Below are 26,137 nucleotides of genomic sequence, written 5' to 3' on the forward strand. Positions count from 1 at the left end.
ACATTGGTGTGCTCTGTCAGGTACTTTTAAAGAAATGCTGTCAGGCAGCACAAGGCCACAGCATTTAGGTTTTGGAAAGAAAAAATAGTTTTACAAACTCTATTATTCATAGAAATGGGTTTTGATTTTTTTTTAAATATAAAAACAGTTGATTTGAACTGCTTCCAACACAAACGCTGCAACACCATATTATATACAGGAACTAGAAAATGGAATGGCCTTTAAAAAGACCCTGACCACTGTCCATTTTCGCCATGCAACCTGAATGGAATGTAGAGGTAAACAACATAAATTGTGAAAAGCCTTAGATGTTACAAACGCTTTCACTTTTAATGATCTAAGATATCAAGAACACAAAGGATATTTGGTTTAAAATAACAAGATTTTTAATCTATTTTAAAATAATATATGAATGTATGAATCTGTCAGGATGCCTTTAAGTTGACAACAGATTGTCTAGCTATCACTAATAGCATAATAAAAAGTAGTTATTTAACATTCCAGATACTGTTCTGTTTTCTCTATATACTTGTAACAGATCGGATATGAGAAGAGATTTTAAAAGGAAAAACTACACCACACATTTATTGGACAGTTCTTCCTTATAAATAGCATCTTGGGTGGGAACCTATCCTGGTTCTTTGTGGTACCGTTGAGAGGGAAGATAATGGATTCTTGCTGAGAAACTTCTAATATCTTTAAAGGTATATCCTCTGCATTATTTATTTGTTTTATTTTATTGAGCTGCTCTTCGGGTTTTTATTATTGAACTACAAGACATTGATTTTTTCCACAGTCTGATTGATTGCATCAGTATGGCTAATGTCTGACCCAGACAAAACCAGGCTGTCATATTTCAAAAGCATTTAAGAGGTGAGCTTTCTCAGCATCCATATTCACACAGCAGCCAGTTTTAGAGAATCTCATGTTAAAATTTAGGTCAGGAGAGATGGTTCCTGTTCATAGAGTCTGAGTTAGCTGCCAATAGGAAGATCCTACTTTGTGCATGTATGTGTGTTTCAGACTTCGACACCGGTCGCTCTGTGGAGTTTTGTGACATGGAGATCATGTGATTCTAGAAAATTTAAGCAATACATGTTAAAAAGAAATGAGTTGATCTCACATCACTAGTTCTTGATTTTCAGTTCTCTGCTGTGAGTTTTTTGGCCCGTCTTCCTGTGTGAGGCCTATCTCAAGCTATGAGAGTTGGCTTTAAGTTTTACAGGGTCCTGTCCAACTTTTCTGCCAAGGGGACCCTTTCCTAGATCTCTCATGATAGCCTGTGAGCTCCTCTCCCTGCCTATAACTAGTAATAACAATACTTAGCACATTACATAGAACTTTTCATCTTCAAAGCTGTGTACAAACTTACAATCACTTGACAGATTGCTCATGAATTTAAACCGGGCAAGTCACTCAGTCTAAAAATTATGGGGGAATCTTCAGACATGGCGATATGGGTGGGGGATTGTGAATACTGAAGGACACAAAGGCCCATGGGGAAGAGGGACAAGATAGTCACCTGACAGCACAGGTTACCCCAAAGTGCAGCACCTCCCCAAGTGTGGAGCCGGGGGCATTTGCCCCTTCTTGAGGTCTAGATTCTGCATGTGTAAGACAATTTAAATGAAGGGATTGGGGGGAGTGCTAAATCAATAATCAGTGAGATTTTAAACATTTTCTACTGAAGGGCCCACAGCAGAACCTTTCATTTCCAAGAGGGAGAGACTTTAAAGGACTCCTTAAAATATGGTTTCAGAGTAGCAGCCGTGTTAGTCTGTATCCGCAAAACAAAAGGAGTACTTGTGGCACCTTAGAGACTAACACATTTATTTGAGCATGAGCTTTCGTGAGCGTCCGATGAAGTGAGCTGTAGCTCACGAAAGCTTATGCTCAAATAAATGTGTTAGTCTCTAAGGTGCCACAAGTCCTCCTTTCCTTAAAATATGATACCTGCCAATATTTGAAACCTATAAATGGATACTTCATGAGCTGGTCGCTCAGTTTAAGTACACGAGGCTAGAGATTTTTGGATGGACTCAGTGGGAAAATAATAAGTATTTTGCTAAAAAAAAAAAAGAGAGAGACTCCACTATTTTCTGACAGGCTTGGCCCTGCGAGCTGCCCAGTGCCCCCTGCGCCGGGGCCATGCAGGACCTTGTAGGCTGGGGGACCAGTTGGCACGTGTGAAGTGACTTCCCAGAGCGGTGGCCGTGGCTCGCTACTCCGGAGTCAGACGGAAGGCAGGTCTGGCGAGAGCAGCCCCGTTGCTGGGACCCTGCTGCCGGGGCCTCTCTGCTGTTGTGACTGGAGACCCTAAGTCCAGCAGGGGAACTTCAAGGGGCACCGTCTCAGCGACCAACACAGCCAAAGACTCCGCCCCAGTTCCCAGGGCTGGGCCGCCTTCCCCGGAGGCCAGGGCACGGGCTGCACGCAGCGGGGGGCGGCTGCTGGGGCGAGCCCGGAAGGGGCTGGCCCCGGGAGCCCACGTGGAGCTGCAGCGTGGGTCCCAGCAGCGCCAGCCGCCGCCGCGGTCGCGTTATGGAGGCGGCCCCGGCCCCGCTTCCAGCCCCGGCCCGCTCCGGCCCGCGGGGGGTCCTGCAGCAGAACCGGCAGTTCCTGGACTTTTTCTGGGACATCGCCAAGCCCCAGCAGGAGGTTCGCCTGGCGGCCACCGAGAGCCTCCTGCGGTACCTGCGGGCCCGCGGGCAGGTCAGAGCGACGGAGCCTGGAGGAGGGGGGCCGGGGCCGCCGTGGGAGTTTCGGGGGGAGTCCAGAGCCCTCGGGGCAGCTGTAGGCGGGAGTGGAGTCCCGGGGTGTGGGGCGGAAGGGAGGTGGGGGAGCGAAGGGAATCGGGCGCTGCGGGGGGGAGTCCAGGTTCCCACATGGTTGGGGGGAGAATCGGGCCCAGAGAGATGGGAAGGGAATTGGGGCCCAGCGTCCCAGGGGGCTGGTTGGGTTCAGGAGGGGGTGGAAAGGTTAAACTTGGGTCTAGGCTCTCGGGGGGCTGCTGCGATTGGAGCTAGATCCGGAGCAGTGTTTTGGTTGAGGTGAGTGGGTGCATAATCCCATCCCTACCTTCTACAGCTGTGAAGTAGAGGATCTGGTTACAGTGCAGTTGTTCCCTGGTCTGGTACCAATCAGTGTCCCTTTCCCCGGGTTAAATCCCTGAGCAGACCAAGGGTTTGATACAGTCGCAGGGATATATGCTTGGGCCTGGCTAATCTGAATTAGGGCGGTGAGGTGCATTTGTAGAACTGGGTATTCTTTGTAACTGACAGTCATGAGCCCAGTTGGGAGAAGTGGTCAGACAGTATTTATGTATTGACTAGCAGTACATCCTTATGATTTTCCTTATTGTAGGGAAGCATTCCTAAATGTACTGTGTTTTTTAAAACATAATTTTTTAGGAAGATGAGCTGAAATATACTCTAAAACGATTGATAGAAGGACTGGGAGCAACTCGAGAGGCAGCCCGTCCCGGTTTCAGTCTGGCACTAGCTCAGGTTGGTATTTTCCCATGGGAGCGCACTCTCTATGGATTTCAGAGTATGCATCGATGGGTATGTTGGTAACGAAATAGTTCTAACTTGGCTTGGTTAAAGCATGGTGCTTATTTTTTGTTTAAATACTTGGGAGTTCTGATTGGTTAATATCTGGATGCACAGGAGTCTTGGGAAGAGTTCTTGCATCTCAGAGTGAACTCTTGTAGGCCTGGTCTAAACACATACTGCTTTAGCTACACTGATATGGGAAAGTAGTCCTACCCCACTCCACATGGAGTGTGGACACACTGATGCTGGTTTAGCTTTTTCCCATAAGGTAAGGGGAATGTGTTCTATGGCAGGACTACGATTTCCTGAACATCAATCTTACGAACAACTAATTATATGAACCGTTTTTGTGCCGCTGAACGAGAGTTCAGTTCTTTAGCTGATGGCCAAGCAGCTATACAGGTTGGAAAAGATGAGAGAGTGGGTGACAAAGAGATGCAGTACTCACAAAGAAAAATCAAGCATGCTGTATAAATTTGTTACCATTCTTTGCGTACACTGGTATTGGACGATTAATGCATTAACTTTCACACCATACCCACAGTCATTTTGAGATCTTCAGTGTTATGAACTTTTTTAGTTTTTATGAACTCATCAATCCACAAATAGTTCATAAAACAGGGGCTCTTCTGTACCTACATTGGGCACCTTTAATGCGGACGCTATTGTGCTGGTATAAGGGTAGGACTGGTGTAACTATTGGTTTTTTTAAAAAAAAATCAAACCCCTCGCTGACATAGAATAATGCAAAACCTCTCCAATCCTTAACTCCGGGAGCCAGCCTTACCCTGCTCTGCTGTGAGAACCCCCGCTCCTGGGCTGTTCACGCACATGGAGTGTCGCAGCAGACCAGGCTTCAAAACAAGTTGGCCTCTGGAACTGATTGAAAAAACTGAAAACATTTAAAAATCAAAGCCAGTCTGCTCATGTTTGGTGCCAGTCTGTTTGACCTCTGAAGACTGAAGTACCCTTCCTTCGGAACAGGTACAGTATGGGTAATGAAGACTGTTCTCTTTCATGCACCCCCTTGCTAGCAGGTCTCTGTTCTGACCCAGAAGGACCACCTCTTGAGGTCAAAGCATATTTTGTGCTCTACTGTAGACAGTTATACTTGAAAAATGGTGTGCACGCTATGGCTTTTCCCAGCAAAGCCATGTCATTTGAAAATAAAATACAATTTTTAAAAATGGCACCCCTAACCAACATAGCTGTGCAGGGAAACTTTTAACTGTAGACTGGGTCTAAGGTTGGTAGAAAGAATCAGAGAGTTTGGTTCTAATTCTTCGTTCAGTCTATAGTTGTTGAAGATAAATATGGATGTTGTGAGAGCATTTTCTCCTGGAGTTTAATCTCTGTCTCATGTTGGTCCTGATATCCAGGTTTTGCAATTTTTTGAAGAAATTCCACTGCATACTGTCCTGCAGCAGATAAAAGAAAAACACAACCTTGAGAGAGTAAAAAAGGTACGTCCGCCTTGTGCTCATAGCAACACCAGACAGTAGTTGTAAATCCTCCGTGTTCCTCAGTGAGTATTGATTACCTCGATCACCCTTGCTTTGGGGCCCCTTTTAAGGTACATGATTCTATTTGTCTGCCAGAATCTGTAATTACCCATGTTGTCACAGGACCTCGATGTGCGTGTACCGCTTCCATTGAAGAGGTTTGCATATGTGAATTGAGGGCAGCACAGCACCTTTTGCATGGAAGGATATTCAAGGTTGACTCTCCCTGCCTGCTTCTGGGCAGTTTTCACCTGCAGTGGGAGCTGTTGTTGAACATGAGATCTACCTGTTTTTGCATTTTGAATTGTTGGGCTACAGTGTTGATTTTCTTCTTTTCAGAAACTCTTTAGAAATGCTGCCTTTGGAAACTTTTTTGGGGTACTGGCTCTGTTCCAGTCTGGTCGTCTTGCAAAGGTAACATGGATGTTGCTTGTTCATGAGCAATTGACCTGGTGCTGTCCCAAATGTGGAACAAGACCTAGAGAGAAGGGATGGTCCATTGGTTAGGACTTTAGCCTGTGGACTTAGGAATCGCAGGTTCAAATCAATTTCTTGCTCTGCCATATGCTTCCTGTGTGACTGTGGGCAGATCAGTTAGTCTCTGTGCTTCAGTTCCCCATTTTACAAATGGAGGTAATAGCATGTCTCTCTCCCACGGGGGTGTCATGAGGATAAATACATTTAAGGTTGCAAGGTGCTCAGTTATTATGGTGATGGTGGCCAGACAAGTACCTTAGATAGCTGGTACCTGCTGCTAAAATCCCAAGCTTTGTTTCGTTCAAATTTGTTGTATACAGCTGGAAATCAGCAGCGTCAACTTTTCTACACATTTTCTGGATTTTCTTATCAGATCCAATCACCTTTGATGTGAAAACTGGGGAGGGTGGGGGTGGAGAGGGGAAGGGAAGGATGGGGAGAGAGTGAGAGAGGACAGAGATAATATGGTAACCATATAAAAACTGTCCGTAGATAGAGGGACAGAGGAGGTAGAACAATTCCTTTCCAGAAGAAAGGTTATCACGTGTCAGTCACACACAGGGAATGCTGTATCGGGAAGATCTGACTTACGCATCAGGAAGCAATTGGGTCGGTTTATTATTAATAATCGTAAGATTCAGCATATCCATTAGGAGTTAATAATGGAGCCATGAGCTTAACCGTGGTTGTGTACCGTTTACTTTTTTCTTGTTTTAATTTCTAGGACAAAAAGGCCCTCCTGGAGTGTGTACGACTTCTGCAGAGCTTGGCCCAGCACCATGCCCACCTCCGAGATCTCCCCAGGAAAACGCTCGTTGACATCCTCTCGGAGGTATGAAGACCTGGCACCTGAATAGCGGAACTTTTTGTTTGTGGTCTTTGTTTTTTTCCTTAGGCTGGGTCTGAACCAGCTCCACTGATGTCAAAGGAGTCTTTCTATTGACTTCACTGGGTGTTGCACCAAATGGTTGGTGGTCCTGAAAACTGTCATGTGGGCAAGTCAGAATAGGGGAAGCTTATTGTCCATAAAATTGGTGCAGCAGTATAAGTCTCCATGTGTTGCTCGGTGTTGGTTGCTCAGGATAGGGGTGGATATGTGTAGATTGTTGGGGCTGGAGGAGAGGTAGGTGATGATAAGGGGAACTGAGGATTTAGCATAAAAAGAGTGTAGAATGGTTTATATGCATATTTCTGTGCTCTGTATGGTTTCTGTGGGTAGACTATGCAGACTATCAACCTTAACTCTAAGTTTACCAACCTTTTGATGTAAGAATGTTCTTGGTCTAGCAATTTTGATATAAGGTTTTTTTGTATGCTTGCCATGCTCCTGATTTGTGGCAGATTCAGATACTTTGTAGGTTCTTCAACAATGGAGTTTCTTTTTTATTTCAAAAGCATCTATCCAGTTTATTCCAAAACGTATTAAAGTGTTCAAAATATTCAGCCAGGAAGATCCCATGGAGATGAACAACACCATTTTAAAATGGATTTGTATTTAAGAAATCATACAAACAAATCATGGCTGTATAGCACTGAAAGAGAGAAGAATCAAAATGCAGCAGGAAGTTTGCAATTACAGCCATGAAATAAAGCTCTTAGGACAGAAACCATCTGGGCCCCATTCTTGGTTTACCTTTAGGTTTTACTGTAGCAAACTAATTACAGCACGCTTTCTTCCTGTTGGCATGTGTGTCTCTTGTACATCCTTATAACCTTTTGTACCCATTGATAAATTTGGGTCCAATATTGTCCTGAGGTTTTGGGGTTTCTGTTTGTTTGTTTCATCAGTAAAAATAAAGTTTTTATAAGGTGCCAAAAATATACAGTCTTTGCTGCAATCGATGATGGATCCCTAAGGTATTTTTAGGTCAGAATCTGTGTCTTATAAAAGTGAAGGAAAAGGGTTGATATCCCTTTTCCTATCAGATCCACCTTGGCTTTTGATGTTGTGCAGTCTTGTCTCTTAGGGCCTGTTTAAGCACAAACTTTGTACCCCTTTAACTATACCAGTATAATTACACTAGTACAACACCCCTAGTACAACTATATTGGTATAATGGTGTAGTCGGTCAATATAGCTATTTCTGTATAGGAAGGAGAATATGCCATACTGGGTATAAGGCACCTTTGTACTGCTACAACTGCATCCGCTCTAGGGGATTTAAAAAAACCCACCCCTTTACCTCATATAGTTATACTATTCAATAACTATGTATAGAGCCGGTATCACTTGCTGTGTTGCTTCTCAATTGCATTGCTGTGTAGATTCCTGAAGCTGTGTTTGAGGAAGTCCTGTTCAGCGCCCTACAGGCTGACCTCACTTCGGCCTTCAGCACCCCGGAGCAGCTGCACCTCCTGCTCGTGGGCATACAGAAATTTCCTGGGGTTCTGAAACCCGATAAGCTGAAGATACTCCTAGGCTCATCTGCCATCGTAACCATGGAGAACATTCCCAGGTGAGCTGTAGGAGAAGGGTGTAAAGATGCCAAGTCTCCCAACTTCCTGAATGTAAATGAGAAACCTAATTGGGCTCTGATGCCTAGGGGTGCTGGATGCTTGCATTTCCATTGAATGTAATGGGAGACATGGTATGGAGCTGCTGCTGGGGTTGATGTTTATTCTTGGGCATCTCCAGACTGGCAGAGAGTGCTGCTCCCAATATTCAGATCAGTTGCTCATCTTTAGAGGCCGTGGCCGCAGATAACTTGTTAGTTTCCGTGCAGTTGTCTGTCCATTCCAGAAGGTGGTTAGAGGAAGGGATTTTGCCTTCAGAAAGTTCGTTCCTGACTGGATAGTTCAGATTTCCTATCCTCCTGTGGTTGCTTTTCTCTCAAGGCTCGTGAAGGTTTTGAAAACTGCTGCCAGGTCTGAGAAGAAGGATAGGAATCTTCCACGTGTCGGGCTGGACTTGCTACGAGTGTCTGTGAAGGAAGGCGCCTTTGAACTCTTCTGGAAAGAAGCTGTAGAGAATGGGCTGCTTAAGGAAAAGTCGGGTCCTAATAGGTTTGTTTTAAAATGTCATTCATTGTTCTTAATATAATCTACTCTTCTGCTTCCTATCCGAACATGAATTCTGCTGCTGTATGGTGACTAAAACCTGACTAAAAAAAAAAAAAGGGAGGTGGGGGGGGGAATTTCTCACGAAAAATCTGTCGGGTTTTTTATTTATATATTTTTTTAAACCCAGATCTAATTGTGACAAACTGAAGAAGCAGCTTTGCTGCAATCTAGGAAATACTGCTTGAAGTGTGATGATGTTTCCTGTTCTTAATAACTGGGACAAAAATTAGGCATATGTGATTGTGAGGACCATGGAAACTGGCAGAAGAACTTAAGGGCAGATGTACAACCTGAAACTACTGACACTGAAATCTGGTCATTTTAAGAATTATAACAGTGTCTGTCTTAATGTGAGATTTGGAGGTGGGCCAGATCCTGAAATTTGTGTCCATTCCCCTTTGTGTTGTTACCATGAGCTGAATTCAAATCCTTAGACCGTATGAACTCCCGATTTGGATTTGACACAGAACTAAAAAATATCTGTTGTTTCCATTTCTAACATGAAGGTGGTTGAGACGGCAAGAGTTAACTGTTTTAGCAAGTTTTTAGGGTAAGATACCAAAATATTTTCAAGAACAAAGCTCATCAGTCATCTGCTATATTGAGATTGATGCTATTGAGATTGGAGCCAAAATCTTGTGAGTGGTTTTTTGGCACTGTTTAATCTGAACCTGGGTTTGTTCACAAACCTGCTCCCTGAAACCTGACTCGAATCCAGAGTCAAACACTATTTCCTTGGCCTGTTGCTAAGGGATTTTGTTAACTTGCTGCATGCAAGCTTCAGGGAAAAAAAGAGGCCATTTTCCAACAGGAGCTGCCCAAATCTTGTATTTTGGTGCTCAAATCAGCATCAGGATAGATGGGTGAATGCTCATTTTATGCTCTGAAGTGCCGTTCTTTTACAAAATCTGCCCACCTTAGAGTGCTAGGCTGGTAGTGTCCCTGTAGTCTTGACTGCTGTCCATTTCTTTACATCTCTGTGAAGCACACACAGATGGTTTTCTTTCTCTGCCCTGTCCTTGTGTGTGGTGGTACTACTGTGTCCTTCCCTGAGGGAATCTGTTCTCTTTCCACTCAGTTACATGTGCTATCGGTTGCTGGGCAGCGCTCTCCCACTCTTGTCTCTGGACCAGCTACAGATTGTTCTCCGAGGGGAAGTGATGCGGCACTATGGGGATCATGTGGTATCGGCTCAGGTAGGCATCCCTGTGAGGATATGATGCAACCCATGCTAAAGACCCCAAACTCAAGAGCAAACCCTACCTGATACAGCCATTTTCAAATATCGCATTACAGTATTGTTAGACCTTGTGTTGTTTAAGGCAGTATTCGCTGTAGGTATATTGGTCATTATGGGCTGAATTTGGATTGTTCTTTATCTTCATTGTGTGTTAGTTTCTGGTCTTATTCCTCAACTGCTATTATTTTAGGCTGAGATTTTTCAAAAGGAGTCAGCAATTGCCTAACTCTTTTTATTGACGTCGGGATAGAATCCCCATTCATAGAATCATAGAATATCAGGGTTGGAAGGGACCTCAGGAGGTCATCTAGTCCAACCCCCTGCTCAAAGCAGGACCGATCCCCAATTAATTATCCCAGCCAGGGCTTTGTCAAGCCTGACCTTAAAAACTTCTAAGGAAGGAGATTCCACCACCTCCCTAGGTAACGCATTCCAGTGTTTCACCACCCTCCTAGTGAAAAAGTTTTTCCTAATATCCAACCTAAATCTCCCCCACTGCAACTTGAGACCATTACTCCTTGTTCTGTCATCTGCTACCACTGAGAACAGTCTAGAGCCATCCTCTTTGGAACCCCCTTTCAGGTAGTTGAAAGCAGCTATCAAATCCCCCCTCATTCTTCTCTTCCGTAGACTAAACATCCCCAGTTCCCTCAGCCTCTCCTCATAAGTCATGTGTTCCAGTCCCCTAATCATTTTTGTTGCCTTGCGCTGGACTCTTTCCAATTTTTCCACATCCTTCTTGTAGTGTGGGGCCCAAAACTGGACACAGTACTCCAGATGAGGCCTCACCAGTGTCGAATAGAGGGGAATGATCACGTCCCTCGATCTGCTGGCAATGCGCCCCTACTTATACATTCCAAAATGCCATTGGCCTTCTTGGCAACAAGGGCACACTGTTGACTCATATCCAGCTTCTCGTCCACTGTAACCCCTAGGTCCTTTTCTGCAGAACTGCTGCCTAGCCATTTGGTCTCTAGTCTGTAGCGGTGCATTGGATTCTTCCATCCTAAGTGCAGGACTCTGCACTTGTCCTTGTTGAACTTCATCAGATTTCTTTTGGCCCAATCCTCCAATTTGTCTAGGTTCTTCTGTATCCTATCCCTACCCTCCAATGTATCTACCTCTCCTCCCAGTTTAGTGTCATCTGCAAACTTGCTGAGAGTGCAATCCACACCATCCTCCAGATCATTTATGAAGATATTGAACAAAACTGGCCCCAGGACCGACCCTTGGGGCACTCCGCTTGATACCGGCTGCCAACTAGACATGGAGCCATTGATCGCTATCCGTTGAGCCCGACAATCTAGCCAGCTTTCTATCCACCTTATAGTCCATTCCTCCAGCCCATACTTCTTTAACTTGCTGGCAAGAATACTGTGGGAGACCGTGTCAAAAGCTTTGCTAAAGTCAGGGAACAACACGTCCACTGCTTTCCCTTCATCCACAGAGCCAGTTATCTCGTCATAGAAGGCAATTAGATTAGTCAGGCATGACTTGCCCTTGGTGAATCCATGCTGACTGTTCCTGATCACTTTCCTCTCCTCTAAGTGCTTCAGAATTGATTCCTTGAGGACCTGCTCCATGATTTTTTCGGGGACTTAGGTGAGGCTGACTGGCCTGTAGTTCCCAGGATCCTTCTTTTTTAAAGGTGGGCACTACATTACCCTTTTTCCCGTCGTCCGGGACCTCCCCCGATCGCCATGAGTTTTCAAAGATAATGGTCAATGGCTCTGCAATCACATCCGCCAACTCCTTTAGTACTCTCGGATGCAACGCATCCGGCCCCATGGACTTGTGCACATCCAGCTTTTCTAAATAGTCCCGAACCACTTCTTTCTCCACAGAGGGCTGGTCACCTCCTCCCCATGCTGTGCTGCCCAGTGCAGTAGTCTGGGAGCTGACCTTGTTCGTGAAGGCAGAGGCAAAAAAAGCATTGAGTACATTAGCTTTTTCCACATCCTCTGTCACTAGGTTGCCACCCTCATTTAGTAAGGGGCTCACACTTTCCTTGACTTTCTTCTTGTTGCTAACATACCTGAAGAAACCCTTCTTGTTACTCTTAACATCTCTTGCTAGCTGCAACTCCAGGTGTGATTTGGCCTTCCTGATTTCACTCCTGCATGCATGAGCAATATTTTTATACTCATCCGTGGTCATTTGTCCAATCTTCCACTTCTTGTAAGCTTCTTTTTTGTATTTAAGATCAGCAAGGATTTCACTGTTAAGCCAAGCCAGTCACCTGCCATATTTACTATTCTTTCTACACATTGGGATGGTTTGTCCCTGTAACCTCAATAAGGATTCTTTAAAATACAGCCAGCTCTCCTGGACTCGTTTCCCCCTCATGTTATTCTCCCAGGGGATCTTGCCCATCAGCTCCCTGAGGGAGTCAAAGTCTGCTTTTCTGAAGTCCAGGGTCCGTATTCTGCTGCTTTCCTTGTGTCAGGATGCTGAACTTGACCATCTCATGGTCACCGCCTCCCAGGTTCCCATCCACTTTTGCTTCCCCTACTAATTCTTCCCCGTTTGTGAGCAGCAGATCAAGAAGAGCTCTGCCCCTAGTTGGTTCCTCCAGTACTTGCACCAGGAAATTGTCCAAAAACTTCCTGGATTGTCTGTGCACCGCTGTATTGCTCTCCCAGCAGATATCAGGGTGATTGAAGTCTCCCATGAGAACCAGGGCATGCGATCTAGTAACTTCTGTGAGTTGCTGGAAGAAAGCCTTGTCTACCTCATCCCTCTGATCCAGTGGTCTATAGCAGACTCCCACCACGACATCACCCTTGTTGCTCACACTTCTAAACTTAATCCAGAGAATCTCAGGTTTTTCTGCAGTTTCATACTTGAGCTCTGAGCAGTCATACTGCTCTCTTACATACAGTGCAACTCCCCCACCTTTTCTGCCCTGCTGCATTGACTCACCAAAAATTGCCTGCATTGACTTTGATGGGAGTGGAGTTAAGACAATGCTGAGAACTTTTGAAAATCCCATCCTTAATCCTTATAGTTTTTTTATTTTTCGTGGTGGGCTAGTGCCCAGAGGCCCCCATTAGGACCAGGGTCCCATTGTGCTGGGTGCTGTACAAACACATTTGAAGACAAGGTATAAAAGTGTCACGGATGCTGGTAAGTCAGGGGTTCCCAAACTTTTCACTGGCACGATCCTGTTTTAATTAATTATTTCCTCTTAGGACCCCAGAGAGCCCATGTGCGAGGTAATGCCACATGGAGGATGCCATTTTGTAGCGCAAAATGGCGTCCTCCACCCAGCAAGGCTTCGCAAGAACTGTATGTGCGAGGTCACACCGCATGGAGGACACTACTTTGCTCTCCAAAGTGGCATCCTCCATGCTTTGTGACCTCTCACCTACCAGACACGTGAGATCACGCTGTGCGGAGCAAAATAGTGTCCTCTTTGCGCATGCGTGCGCGCACACATACTCACACGATTGCTGTGACCCTGTCTGTTTCTGGCGTGACCCCATTTGGGTCAGAACCCACAGTTTGGGAACTGCTGTGTTAAGTAGTTTACCATAAAATTGGTAAATAATCTGGTTGGGGCTGAGGTCTGAGTTTCATTTGGAAAGTCACTGTAAAATTCATCCCTTTTGGCTCCAAGAAAACTAAAATAGTCATTTTTTGAGGGGAACTCACCAAAAAATGGCGCTGGCTAGGCTCTGTGGGCTAACAGAATCCTGTTGCCCTTTGCTGTGGACACAGCAGTCATTGCTCTTTTCTTTTCTGGGGCAAGCCAATGTTCCAGGCTTCCATTGCTGGTATCACAGCAGCAGCTGAAGTCTGCAAGTGAGGGTATCAATGGCACCTTCTTGCTTTTTTTCTCTAATATCTGCAGATTGACAGGTTTAGTACATCTTGCTCCTGTTAGCCCTGCAAAGCCAAGACAGCTGTGGGAGAGTGGACTGAATTCTGTTTCTCTTTGTGCATCAATAGACTTGTTTACTAAATTCTGTTCCGTCATCCTTGTACGAGGCTATGGGATTCTACAGGTGACATGGAAGGCCTAATTCGAAGGCATAGAAATAAATGCTAATTAATTTTAATCTCCAGCACCTTTATTACTAGTTTGAGCTTCCAATCCCAGGTTAAATTAGCAGGGTTGGCTATTGGAAAACTACCGCTGGATTCTTACTTTCCTCCAGGTCACCGGTATAGGTTATTGGAGACTGACTGCTCGTTTGGTGATTCGCCTGTTCCTAAAAACGTATCAATCCATTATATATATTTATTTTTTTACTTGTAAAGTCACCACATTTGATTCTCTTTAATCAAGAGACAACCAACATGAAACCCCTGTATCCCGGTGCTTCTCCACTTTCAGCATAGAATCACATTTTAATGAAATTTTTCAGGGTGGTTCTGCTGGTTTTGGACAATACTGACAGTGGGAGGAGCTGACCAATAGCATGCAAATGTAAGCTTATTCAGTTGTGCTTTGCAGACCTTTCTTTCTGAGGCATATGTTTTATGGCCAAATGGAGGTGGCTGCAGATTAATTACCTGTTAAATTTATTGGCTTTCTAGTCTAGGGGAAAATTCAGTCTTTAAATTTCATTACTGCTCCAGCTTCCCTCATTTCACCGTATTGATCTTGACATTTCATAAAACAATTTGTTTAATTCACTTAGAAAAGTTGCATTATATGGTTGGAATGGAATCACCATTCTTTTCCCCTTCAAGCTTTCTCCAGATATATTTTCATTCTCTTCACAGCACAGTTGAGCGAGCAGGGATGAATGTACGGCATAGTTGAAACGCTGTGGGTTGTAAAAGACCATCACGAAAATGGGATAAATAAATGTATCTGGTGATGCTGGCCTGAAAGTTCTGACCCTCGCAGACTGCTGTCTGTGTCATTCTAGCATGTACGGCGTCTGGGTCTGGGATCTAGTGTCAACAACGCTCCCAGACTCAACATTTGAACCATTTGATTTGCACAGCTTTCAGAGAATTTGGAAGAACAGACTATATTTATATGTGCTGTGTTTCTACTGAAGGAAGCTAAAGCAGTTCTCACAAACTTTTTGGGCAACACTGCAAGCTGATGGTTCTTAAGACTTCACCTATATCAGTCCATGTGGTGTCTGATCTACCAGGGAGGGAGGGAGGGCTACTTGCAGTTTGAGATTAAGGTTTGGTGAAATCCAAGATCAGTGGCAGGTTAGAGCATGCAAGACTCCATTGCTGGTAGGTGAGGCAGTTTGGTCTAGTGGATAGAGCACTGGACTGGGCCCCAGGAGACCTGGGTTCTATTCTTGACTCAGCCACTAGCTTCATGGGTGACCTTGTGTAAGTCACTTCCCTTCCCTGTGCCTCAGCTTCCCCATCTGTAAAATGGAGCTGATGAGCTCATTGTCCAGCACTCCGTGATATACTGATATCTGATAGATCAAGCTAGCACGTAGGGCTGACCTGACCACTGAAGGGGTGAGTGGCTTGTGGGGATCTGGTGTATTGGTACTGCCCCGGTGAATGTTCAGACCCAGGATGTACCAAGCGCAAGTACAGAGCAAAGTCAGTTTTGTACAATGACTGAGTGTGCATATTTCTCCGTCTCCATCATGCAATATGGTGGGCCGTAACCTGCTTGTATTGACTGTGCCTTTCAGCTTCCGGACCGGTTTAAGTTCGCTCCGGAGATGGAAACCTATGTTAACTCATTCCTAGAGGGCTGTGATGATCCAGAGAAGCAGCGGGCAGTGATGATTGGCTTCTCCACTCTGACCAATCAAGGCTATCCGGTTGTGCCCAGCTTCTGGAAGGTGGTGAAACACTTGCAGCCTGTAGCATTGCTGAAATATGTCGACTGGCTCAAGAGGATGTTTCTTAGGCCAGAGTTTGACTGCTGCTTAGATTTCACCACCAGCCGACAGAAGCAGAACCAGGAGAAAGTAAATATGTGAGTGTATTTACAGCACAGCTCCCTCCTCTCTCTGATGCATGTTGTATGCATCCTCCCATGTTTAGCTCTGTTCGGTTGGCCTGGAGGAGATGTGGGGCATCTACAACAGCTGATTCACAAAGGCACTTTTAGCTGGTCCTAGGTCAGGAGCAGCTCATGTTTTCTGTTCCCTTTATCCTTACTGGGAAACCATAGAAATTTCCTATTGGGAAAACCTCCTGGGAAAATTGGGGAGTCTGTGTAGGTGGTCTTTCTCACTGAGTCATTACTGTGCTACTAACCCAGCGGGGCACTGTGTCGCTCAGTGTCTTTTCAAACTGAGATGTAAAACTTAGGTCCTGATCAGTTGTGTTACAGCACTTTGTGTGACAGTTGGAGCACCGGTCAAATGATAGTTTGGGTAATGCTTACTTAAAATTCCAACTGCACTCCCTCAATTTTAGATGAAGTGAAGGATAGGGTCCTGTCTGTCTTAACTGTTACTGTGGTGTGGTACGCCAGCATGATGCTTCACCCCAGACATGGGCAAAGGCTTGTAAAGCATTTTGTGATCTTCCCGGGTTAAACACACTATGTCAGTATGTTGTACTCTCTTTGTGAATAAAGATCTTCAACCATAGGAACATTCTTGCTTTTCTTGAAGCAGTTTTTGGTGGAACACAGAAGCTCACTGGATCAGAATTGATCTGAGTTCATATTTGTTTATAAAGTGCATTTATACCAGCTGAAGAGCAAATGTAGGTCGCTTAGGAAAGGTAGCTTTATACATGCATCTGTCACTTCTTTCTGCATATGTGTCAGTATATGCTGCATTTGAGCTGATTTCTAGCTATATAGGGGCTTTGAGTTGCTAAAAGTCTACACGGTATTCAGATTCTCATCACCCATTGTTTCAGGGTTTTCTTATCCAGTGCAGTGTCTGAGCTTCTGTTTTATAATTGTATCCATTTGCTTATTGAAAGGACCCAGCACCGAGTGGTTCGGCTGAGAAAATGGATTATTGCCCGACTAGTCAGCATCATTGACAGTCAAGGGAAGAAGGAAGAGGATTTGGTGACAGACATTGTCAGGTGAGAAGGATTTAAAGACTACTTAGTGTCACCCAAGGGTGGGGTGATTCTTGCTAGAAGGCTGGAGTGGTACTAAAGCAACTGACAAGCAACCTTGGGCCAGTCACTTACGGTAAAAAGAACAAGGAGTACTTGTGGCACCTTAGAGACTAACAAATTTATTTGAGCATAAGCTTTTGTGGGCTGAAACCGACTTCATTGGATGCATGCAGTGGAAAATACAGTAGGAAGATTATATATATATATATATATAGAGAGAGAGAGATATAGAGCTATAGGTATAAGACATTCAAAGTTACAACATTCAAAAACCAGTCGGAGACCACTTCAGTCTCCCTGGTCACTCGATTACGGACCTAAAAGTCGCAATACTACAACAGAAAAACTTCAAAAACAGACTCCAACGAGAAACTGCTGAATTGGAATTAATCTGCAAACTGGACACCATTAACTTAGGCTGGGATAAGGACTGGGAGTGGATGGGTCATTACACAAAGTAAAACTATTTCCCAATGCTTATTTTTTTTCCCTGTACTGTTCCTCACACCTTCTCATCAACTGTTGGAAATGGGCCATCCTGATTATCACTTCAAAAGGTTTTTTTTCTCTTGCTGATAATAGCTCACCTTAACTGATTACTCTCGTTATAGTTGGTATGGCAACACCCATTTTTTCATGTTCTCTGTGTGTGTGTGTGTGTATCTATCTCTCTTCCTATTGTATTTTCCACTGCAAATGCGTCCAGTGAAGTGGGTTTCAGCCCACGAAAGCTTATGCTCAAATAAATTTGTTAGTTTCTAAGGTGCCACTCCTCGTTCTTTTTGCTGATACAGACTAACATGGCTACCACTCTGAAACCTGTCACTTAGGGTAGAATTTTCAAAAGCACCAAAATCACTAAGGAGCCTAACTCCCATTGATTTTCAGTAAGACTTAGGTTACTTAGGCACTTCATATGTGCTTTGAAAATTATACCCCTAAACTTTTGGGCCAGAGTTTCCAAAGGTATTAAGGTGTCTTATCTGCATCTTCAAGCACCTAACTACCTTAAAAAGTAGATCTTTGTTCCTAAATGAGTATTGTAGTAATAAAAATGATGTTGCAGGGTGTTAAAGGCCTTTTTTGAGGTACTGAGCACCCTCCTCTTCCATTAACTGCAAGTACCTGGCAGGGTCGGGTGCCTATAGAATTAATGAGGCCTAATTAAAATTTGTGAAGTGCTTGGAGATGCTTGCATGAGAAATGCTAGATAAGCACATGCTGTTTACAATATTGAATTTGCTTTTTGTAAAGGCTGCTTTGTACAGGTACACAGAACCCAAGTCAACTCTTCATTCTGCTCTCTTCCTTTCTCCTCTCTAGGTTTTGCTTCTTCCATGCTTTCTTCGAGACCCAGAAACCAACCTCTGAAATACCAGAGACGAAAACCCGCCCCTCAGTACCTCTGGATGGACAGTCTCACTCGACAGCTGCAAACTTGTTTTTCAGGTATGGACTTTGCCTGCGTGCATTTAATGTTAGAAGTTGATCTCCTTTCCAGAGAAAAGGAGCATATTATTATTTATTATTTGTATTGTCCATGGCTGGGGCTTCTAGGTGCTAAGACAAGTACCCCATGATAAGTACTGTACAAACACAGAACAAAAAGATGGTCTCTGCCCCCAAAGAACTTACAATCCAAGTGCCAGGAAACAATGGGGCAATATTGTCTAAATAGACAAGACAAACACAGGGTAGGGGAATGGGTAGAACACACAAGCAGAGTGAACAATGTGATGGTGGGAAACCTCATGTTCATTCCACCATTTTTTGGGGGGAGGGGGTACTTAGGAGAGTGTCTGCTAAATGGGGGGAAAAAGGGGACGGGGGAGGGGGATAGGACAGGTGTAGAGTGAAACTGAGGTGAGAAGGGAGTGGGAGGGTTGGCGCCAGCAGCCCATCAGCACAGGGCTCTGACAGCCAGAACATTCTGGAATTTTGACTTGGAATGTCCTGAGGTCCCAGCTTTGGCCGCTTCTGAGGAGTCTCTGGCTGGCTTCTCTGGGGTGGGGGGAAGGCACTGCCTTGTCCTAGTGCCCCCGGGGGGGGGTGTGTGTGGTGTCTCCCCTGCACAGTTGTGGGTCCGAGAGGGATGTGGCTGGACCTCGTATTGCCCCCTCCCCTGCAGTACGGCAGTCCCTGCGTTGGGTACTTCTGGCCCTACCAGGTGCGTGGCAGGAGACGGGGGTTATTGCACTTCCGTTGCATGAAGTGTTGTGTGCTTGTGCATCAGTGCAGCTATCACTGAAAGCCCTTTCCTTAGAGGTCCTGGGTAAAACTTCCTAGAAATGCTTAAGCGTCTTCTGAAAACAATAACTGACTCAAATTGTATCTGTGTTGTGCTGAGGTGAAGCCAGATTGCCTTTCTCCTCCAATTTCAGTTTGGCTCCCATTAACTGGCTGAGGGGAGCGCTATTTATGGACTCCAGAGAGGTGGGTTTTGTTTTGACACTGCAGAGCCTGGCAGGGTCATGTGGCTACTCTCTGTTGCCTGCCAGTGGTGTAATACAATTCCAGTGATCCAGATTCCCTCGATCCCAAAAGCGTAGTTATCCGAATCCACAGTGTGTTCCAGTTGTAGCCCGTGTTGGTTAAGATAAGTATCGGTTTATCTGACCACCTGGTTATAGGCAAGTTTCGGCTGTCCCATTTCTATGAACAGGAGTGCGTTGTTTTGGGGACCTGCTGATTGGTGCTCCACTGACCCTGCCTGTTCTTAGGCAAAAGAAATGGAGTATTGATCTCAGGGACATTGCTGCAGCTAACGCTCTTCTGTCAGGCGATTGAGAGGCCAGGTGCTCAAGTGCCCCTCTGTTGGAGGTTGGGAGAAGGGAGGAGGAGGTGGGGGGAGTATGAGTGGAGCGGTCACTTTGCAAAGAATCCTGTGAAGCGTTGTGGGATAAAGGGTTTGGGGAAGGATGGCCTTGTGGTTATAAGACACTGGACTGATAGTTGGGAGATCTGGGTTCAATTCCCAGCTCTGCCACAGACTCCCTTGATGACCTTGGGCAAGGTACTTAATCTCCCCTGTGCCCCAGTTCTCTATCTGTAAAATGGGGATCATGCTTCCTGCCACAGTCTACTTAAACAGGACAGGAAGTCCTTCAGGGCAGGGACTCCTCTGACTTTGTGTTTATACAGTGCAGCTGGTTTTGGTTGGGGGGTTCAGCTGTAGTACAAATGGGACCACAGAAGTGAACCGTGGCTACATTTTGGGCTCTGGAAGCAAAAAGCTTGCAAACTGATGTTAAATTAAATAAATCTGTGGAGCTACCCAGAAAGGAATAGAATGAGTGAGCCGTGTTTTCAGACCGGTTCCTCTAACTCATCCCAGCCATTGTGGTGTTGGGAACGGATGGTGAAATAAATCAGGCTCAGTGGGGCGCTAGTCCATAATTAGTGTGTCTTGATGCTATAATAATCCAGTAAAACTAATGAAAACAGCAGCATTTCTCCATGTTAATGTGTCTCTCTCTGCTGTCTGCTTGCTTTTCAGTTTGCTTCAGATTTTAAACTCTCTGCCCGTGCTGGGAGACACGGCAGAAGCTGCAGCCCTGAGGGAGAAGCACATCCACGGTGTGACTGCAGACAGGAACCTGTGGATCTACCTCATTATCCAGTACGCCAGCGTCCTCCTGTCTCATGAGAAACATGTCAAGGCTGTGACTCCTTTCACCGCTGAACAGAGGGCTGCTTGGGACCGGTGAGAGGCTTGGGAAGTCTGGTGACTAGTTGTGGGGATGAGGAACGGCATTCGGAATGGCTGATGCATGCAGGAAATTGAGGCTTGCTTAGCAGAGTGCAAGAGATTTGGGGAAAATGGGCTCCATGAGTGTGTTTGCCCAGTCCCTTCTGTTGGTGTCTCTAAAACTGTGAGCTATGCCTCTGCTTTTGGGTCAGATCATCCTAGATCAGCTGATTTGTCTAGGCCGATGGGTATGTAACATGAGACAGTGGAAGCTGCCTGACTGAATAAGCATCTCCTCCACTCTGGGTGAAGCAGCCTGTATCTGCCTGCTTAGTGTTTGCTGAGGGTGTATCCTAGATGTTAGAAGTGGATAAGCCCTGATAGGGCACCTAGTCTAGTGACTTGGCCAGTGCAGGATTGTTCCCTATTCTGTACTATGCTTTTTATTGCTTTGTCCAGTGTGGTTGAACCGTCCTAAGCAGTGCGGTTCTGTTCCTTCCCTTTGGAGACCCGTACTCAATGTTTTGTTAGTCTGTGGAATTCTGCCTGAAATCCGGCCTGTGTTTTCCCTTTAACTTCACCCCATTGCGTCTAGCTAGACTCCCTTGCATCAACTCTAACTCTTCCTCTTTCCTCCCTTCAGATACTTGTTGATGGTCATGTGACTTCCCACTGCCATTAGCTTTCCCAGGCTGGATTTCTCTTTTAATCTTTCTTCCTAGAAGGCCAGTTCCTTTGGCCCCTATCTGACTGTTCTTTTCTGAACTCATTCTCCTCTAAATAAGTATGCTGTTGCTGTGTATTCAGCTGAAGTCTATTGGGAATCCATGCCTTGCCCTAAATACATTGTTATTTAGAAACCATACAGAGAGTGCTATTGCGAGAATTAAAGCGAAGACCTCTGTTACTGCCAATTGTTAGTCAAAGACAGATCCTTTCCTACATGCTTTGATGTCATTCTGGTCTAGTAAAATTGCCTCTGAGTATCTGAAGTGGTGCAGTTGATCTTACTGGTCCCTGCACAGGTTAACTGAAGCTCTTGCTCTTGTTTGAGATTACATGAACTTTATCTTGTAACACTGAAAGGCCCATCGTTGTTTGTCTCTTCAGAATGCTGCAGTCTCTGGAGAACCTACAGAAGAAAGAGAAGGAGTCCCGCAGTATGGAAATCTTTGCTTTCCAGCACCTTCTGCTCTTAGTGGGCATTCATCTGTTCAAGGTAACAGCCGTAGTGCACATTGAGCTATATAAACCATGCTGATGTCTGCTGGGCTTTTTCAACCGCTGGCTGGAACAGTTTGAGGGTTCCTTTGTGTTTGGCAAGATATGACAAGAATCCAACACTGGTCATAAGCATTGAGCTTTCAGCCAACAAAGGAAATGCGTTTGGCTATCAGGTAGGGAGCAAGAGTGATTGGGAGCTGGCATCCTGGTTTCTAGTCCCAGCTCAGCCTCCAACTTGCTGTGCGACTGTGGCAAGTCGCATACTTTCTTTGCTCCTAAATGGGATAATGTTGCTGCCTTCTCTGGGGTGTTGTGGTGGTTGATTAATGTCTGTAAATGTTTGGAGTTCCATTGGTGAGTGGTATTTATACACATGCAAAGTTATTAATACAGTGGGGGTTGGAGGACTCACGTTGGACTGTCCATCAGAGTCCTCATTTAAAATATAAAGAGGATCCAAAAATACATTGTACAAAGTGCTGCTATTTTCAGACCCTCCACTTTGGGATTGGCATCTTGTTAAAATAAGAATCATGTCTGCTACTGGTAATACAAAGCAACCAGAAAATCCTCGCTCTCTTTCTCATCTTGGCCACCCCAGCTGCCAGCTTTGCATCATCTCCAGCTCAGGTGTGTGCTATGGGGTGGCCTGGTGCTGACGGCCAAGGTGGGCTCTTCAGTTGTACGTTCTGCTTGAACTGGAATCCCTGGTCTGAGCTATAATATAATGTTCACGTGCACTATATATACAGAAGACCAGTAAAGCGTTTTCTGGCAGTTAATGACTGGAAAGTGAGGGGCTTTAAAACTGCACTCTCCATGCAGAATTGTTCTACATACAAAAATCCTTTTTTGGGGGGAGTGTAGGGCAGTTGCCTCTGAGTGCTGAGATCCCTTCCTTCCCATGGACTTAACTCCCGACTCTCCATGGTACTTTCCTGAAGGCCTGCACAACCCTGAAGCACTGGGTCCAGTAGGTTCCCAACTAGTCCTGTTGACTCCTGCCCTTTGTCCTGCGATATCCACATGGTTGAAATGACAATCCCAACATGTCTGTGGGCCTAGCATCCTAATGGTGGCACATTGTGCTGAAGTCGGGAGCAGAGATGGGTACGTTTCTTGCATTCTCATTGCACTTGCATTGGTAGAGGGTATTCACTGCCTGTCTTCTCTCTCTGCTCGTGTTTTACATCGAACAGACTCCGGCAGAAACCCTAGACCTTCTGAATGACCTTCTGAACTGCATTGAGAGGGCGTTTGACAAGAAATCCAAGAAGAAGAAGCCTGGTGAGTTCCAGTTTAAAGAGAGAGACTTGGGGAATTTATTAACAATCCTTTACTCTGTTAATGTGTTTTCCATTGCCCAGAGCACTGGGAGCCTACCAAAATATAAAGCCCATCTTAAAACAAAACCAGAGGAAGTGCGCTACTAACCAGCAGGAGCTAGGTCCTGCCCTCTGCAGAGAGTGTTGATTTTGGTGGAGGAGGGAGTGGGGTGTGTCTCTTCCCTTCCTCAAGCATACAAAAATATTAGGTGCAACACCCTGATGGTTGCAATCCATATCAGCATAGCTTGTCAGCTGGGGGTCGGCTTGTTGTCCTCTCCCACCAGCAGGTGTGTATGGTGCCCATTCAAAGGTGCTCAAAACCCACCTCCCCATGTGACTAATTCCCTTCACCCTCCCACCCAAGGAGAAGAGCTATGGGGAAGATACTCTGAGATCCTGAGCACCTGGATACTATTGTGATGGCCATGTTATAAATGAGTAGTTTCCTTGGTTAGAAGCTCAGGACAAGGATTCTCGATAAATCTCACAAGGGAATCATCTTTAGGAGTTTGGTCTGAATTTTTACTTATGAAAAAACTATTTCTTAACCACTGAGGGCTAAATTCATTGCTGGCGTAAGTGGGAGCTTCTGCAGTGGATTCGTTGCATCTGCTTTTGCCAGCAGTGAATTCAGCTTACACCATCTGCTTTGAGTGTGGTTATTTGAAATGACTGCTCTCTAAGGTAATCCTTAGGGTAGAACTAGTAACTCATGCATGATCCAGTGATTGCAGCTGGGCACTGGGAGTCAGGACTCCTGGGTTCTAATTCTGGCTCAGCCACTGACTCATTGTGTTGGACAACTTGTGTCCGCTCTCTGTGCCTCAATTTCCCCATTGAGAAACCATGATGATAATACCTGACTTGCAGGGTGTGTTGTGAGGCTTAAGCCTTTCCCTTAACTAATTTTTTCCACAGAGTGGCACAGTAATTCTCTGTGTATATAAAATCTCCCCACTATATTTTCCACTGTATGCAGCCGATGAAGTGAGCTGTAGCTCACAAAAGCTTATGCTCAAATACATTTGTTAGTCTCTAAGGTGCCACAAGTACTTATTTTCTTTTTGCGGATACACACTAACACGGCTGCTACTCTGAAACAGTAATTCATGTAAAAGATATGGCATAGAAAACAAAGCATCAAAAACCAAGCAAGGGACTATGTAAACATACCTCATTAGATTATTAAAGTAGAGCTTGTTACATTGTGGGGCCAATAGGACCTCAAGATCCCATGTAAAAAACCCAGGTACAAAAGATCATGGTTAAGCTCTGTGGTCTGGGGATTGTGGAAGGAAATGAGGGAGAGCATTCGAATTAACTTTCCCTGGCCAAGAGAGTAGGAAGGCTAATGGAGTGTCCAACTCATTGGGAGCAGAGGGCTAAATTCCGTGCTTATTCATCTGAAGGCCCCAGGGTATAAATTCAGAACTGTTTGCTCCTCACAGCACACTGGATGCCCACTGGCATCAGTGGGAGGTTTGCACGGAGATCAGAGGTGAACATGACCTGTATAGATTAGCTAAGTGCTCAGTTATAAGTGGGCCAGTGCGTTTTTTGTTGTTCATCACTTGATGAGAGAATCTGCTCCCCTTTGGGCCACTGCTGCTAGAGTTGCCGTTTGTTTCTCTTTCTTCTCCTCCAAGCCTTCCCATCTTTGTGAGTCGTCTTTGTTCGTCCCTGTGGCAACTCTCAATTCCCCTGCCAGAGGGTATCCGTTCCGCTCCCTGTCCCTATCATCCGTGGAAATGATCAGCTGTTCAATGGTTGATGTTGTTGCTAGTAGTATGAGTGTTGGGATTTAAAGTTGACCCTTCAATCGGATTAATTGGAACGAGGGGAGTTTGCTCCTTCAAGTCATTGGTTCCAGGCTGTCTGTTGATTCAGGCATCCGTTACCCTTGGTTCACTTTTGGAAGGTTTTCTCTCTAGTTGTAAGGCAAAAAATTTACTCCTTTTTTGTTGCGGTTTGTTTTTGTTTGTTTGTTTAAATGAAAGCGGAGAATCTGGAAAATGAATATTTCCAGTAGGCTGGGTCGGTCCTGCCTGCTCTGTACGTGACACCTCTGATTTAGTGGGTGGGGCACTAGCCTGTGACTTAGCAGACCTGTTCAATTCATAGCTCCCCCACAGACTGCCTCTGTGGCCGTGGGCACGTTGCATTTTATCTACCCTGTGCCTACATTCCCCACCTGTAAAGTGGGGCTATCGCTTCCCTGACTCAGTGGGCATGGGGACAAATCCATTAACGGTTGTGGGACTCTTGAATACTAAGGCAATGAGAGCCTTTACATAGCTAGATACAGGCCTGTGGAGCAAACCAGATAGCAGGACTGGCCAGGCCTGTTGCCTGGTGGAATGCTCATTTGCTTTAGGCTGTGTTCTAAAGAAGATTTTAGGTCTGTCATCTTTATAGTGACAGTAACCTTTTCAATACAATTGCATCAACCACCAACATACTGTATTATTCCCAGACCACGTCACTGCAGAAAAACCTGTGTTCTTCCCCCATTTGGCTAGCATTATTATATTTTTGCCTGATGGAGGTGTCTGTAGCCCTTTCTTGGAAGTACCTTGAGAGCCTGGTGCCCAAGTTTTAATTTCTCCTGTGCTGATGCCTTTCTGTTTCCTGCACAGATAACGAAGAGCCAGAATGGGTGGAGGTGATTGTGGAAATTCTTCTATCCCTCCTCTCCCAGCCCAGCCTACTCATGCGCCGGGTCTCCAAAAGTGTGTTTGGACGCATATGTCCTTACATGTCAAAGAAAGCCCTGCACCTGATCCTGAATGTAAGTGAGGGATCTGGGGTGGGAGCTGGATTGGTTGAAGTTTCTGATTTCACAAGTAAAGTGAGGTTTTGGTTAAATGAGGACAGTAAGGGGGCATCCTATGGCTTGGGGGGTTTTGGTAAAGCAGATAGCTCCTTCACCTTCTAGGTTGCAGCCTGCTATCTACCTGCCTGTGTCATTCTAGGTCCAGGAGTATGTGTCCAGTTTCTAGCTCAGGGGTTAAAGGAGAGGCCACTGTGAGAGTGCA

At 45.3% G+C, this 26,137-nt stretch overlaps 1 protein-coding gene across 2 annotated transcripts in view; it reads left to right on the forward strand.

Moving 5' to 3' along the window:
• Nucleotides 1-2,475: 2,475 nt before the first annotated feature.
• Nucleotides 2,476-26,137, forward strand: part of MYBBP1A (MYB binding protein 1a) — an 80,869-nt gene continuing 57,207 nt past the window's right edge. Inside the window, exons 1-15 of one of the 2 annotated variants that reach the window (XM_073315348.2) lie at nucleotides 2,476-2,712; nucleotides 3,411-3,506; nucleotides 4,934-5,017; nucleotides 5,396-5,470; nucleotides 6,258-6,365; nucleotides 7,799-7,989; nucleotides 8,369-8,536; nucleotides 9,672-9,789; nucleotides 15,461-15,750; nucleotides 16,716-16,823; nucleotides 18,186-18,311; nucleotides 20,359-20,565; nucleotides 21,661-21,769; nucleotides 22,974-23,061; nucleotides 25,739-25,890. In XM_073315348.2, coding sequence (XP_073171449.2) covers nucleotides 2,542-2,712; nucleotides 3,411-3,506; nucleotides 4,934-5,017; nucleotides 5,396-5,470; nucleotides 6,258-6,365; nucleotides 7,799-7,989; nucleotides 8,369-8,536; nucleotides 9,672-9,789; nucleotides 15,461-15,750; nucleotides 16,716-16,823; nucleotides 18,186-18,311; nucleotides 20,359-20,565; nucleotides 21,661-21,769; nucleotides 22,974-23,061; nucleotides 25,739-25,890 — 2,091 coding nt within the window. In that variant the 5' untranslated portion in view covers nucleotides 2,476-2,541. The remainder of the gene's footprint in view (nucleotides 2,713-3,410; nucleotides 3,507-4,933; nucleotides 5,018-5,395; nucleotides 5,471-6,257; nucleotides 6,366-7,798; nucleotides 7,990-8,368; nucleotides 8,537-9,671; nucleotides 9,790-15,460; nucleotides 15,751-16,715; nucleotides 16,824-18,185; nucleotides 18,312-20,358; nucleotides 20,566-21,660; nucleotides 21,770-22,973; nucleotides 23,062-25,738; nucleotides 25,891-26,137) is intronic. The other variant, XM_073315349.2, reaches the window with a different exon arrangement.

This window comes from Lepidochelys kempii, chromosome 17 (assembly GCF_965140285.1).
Source record: "Lepidochelys kempii isolate rLepKem1 chromosome 17, rLepKem1.hap1, whole genome shotgun sequence".
Classification (NCBI taxonomy): domain Eukaryota; kingdom Metazoa; phylum Chordata; order Testudines; family Cheloniidae; genus Lepidochelys; species Lepidochelys kempii.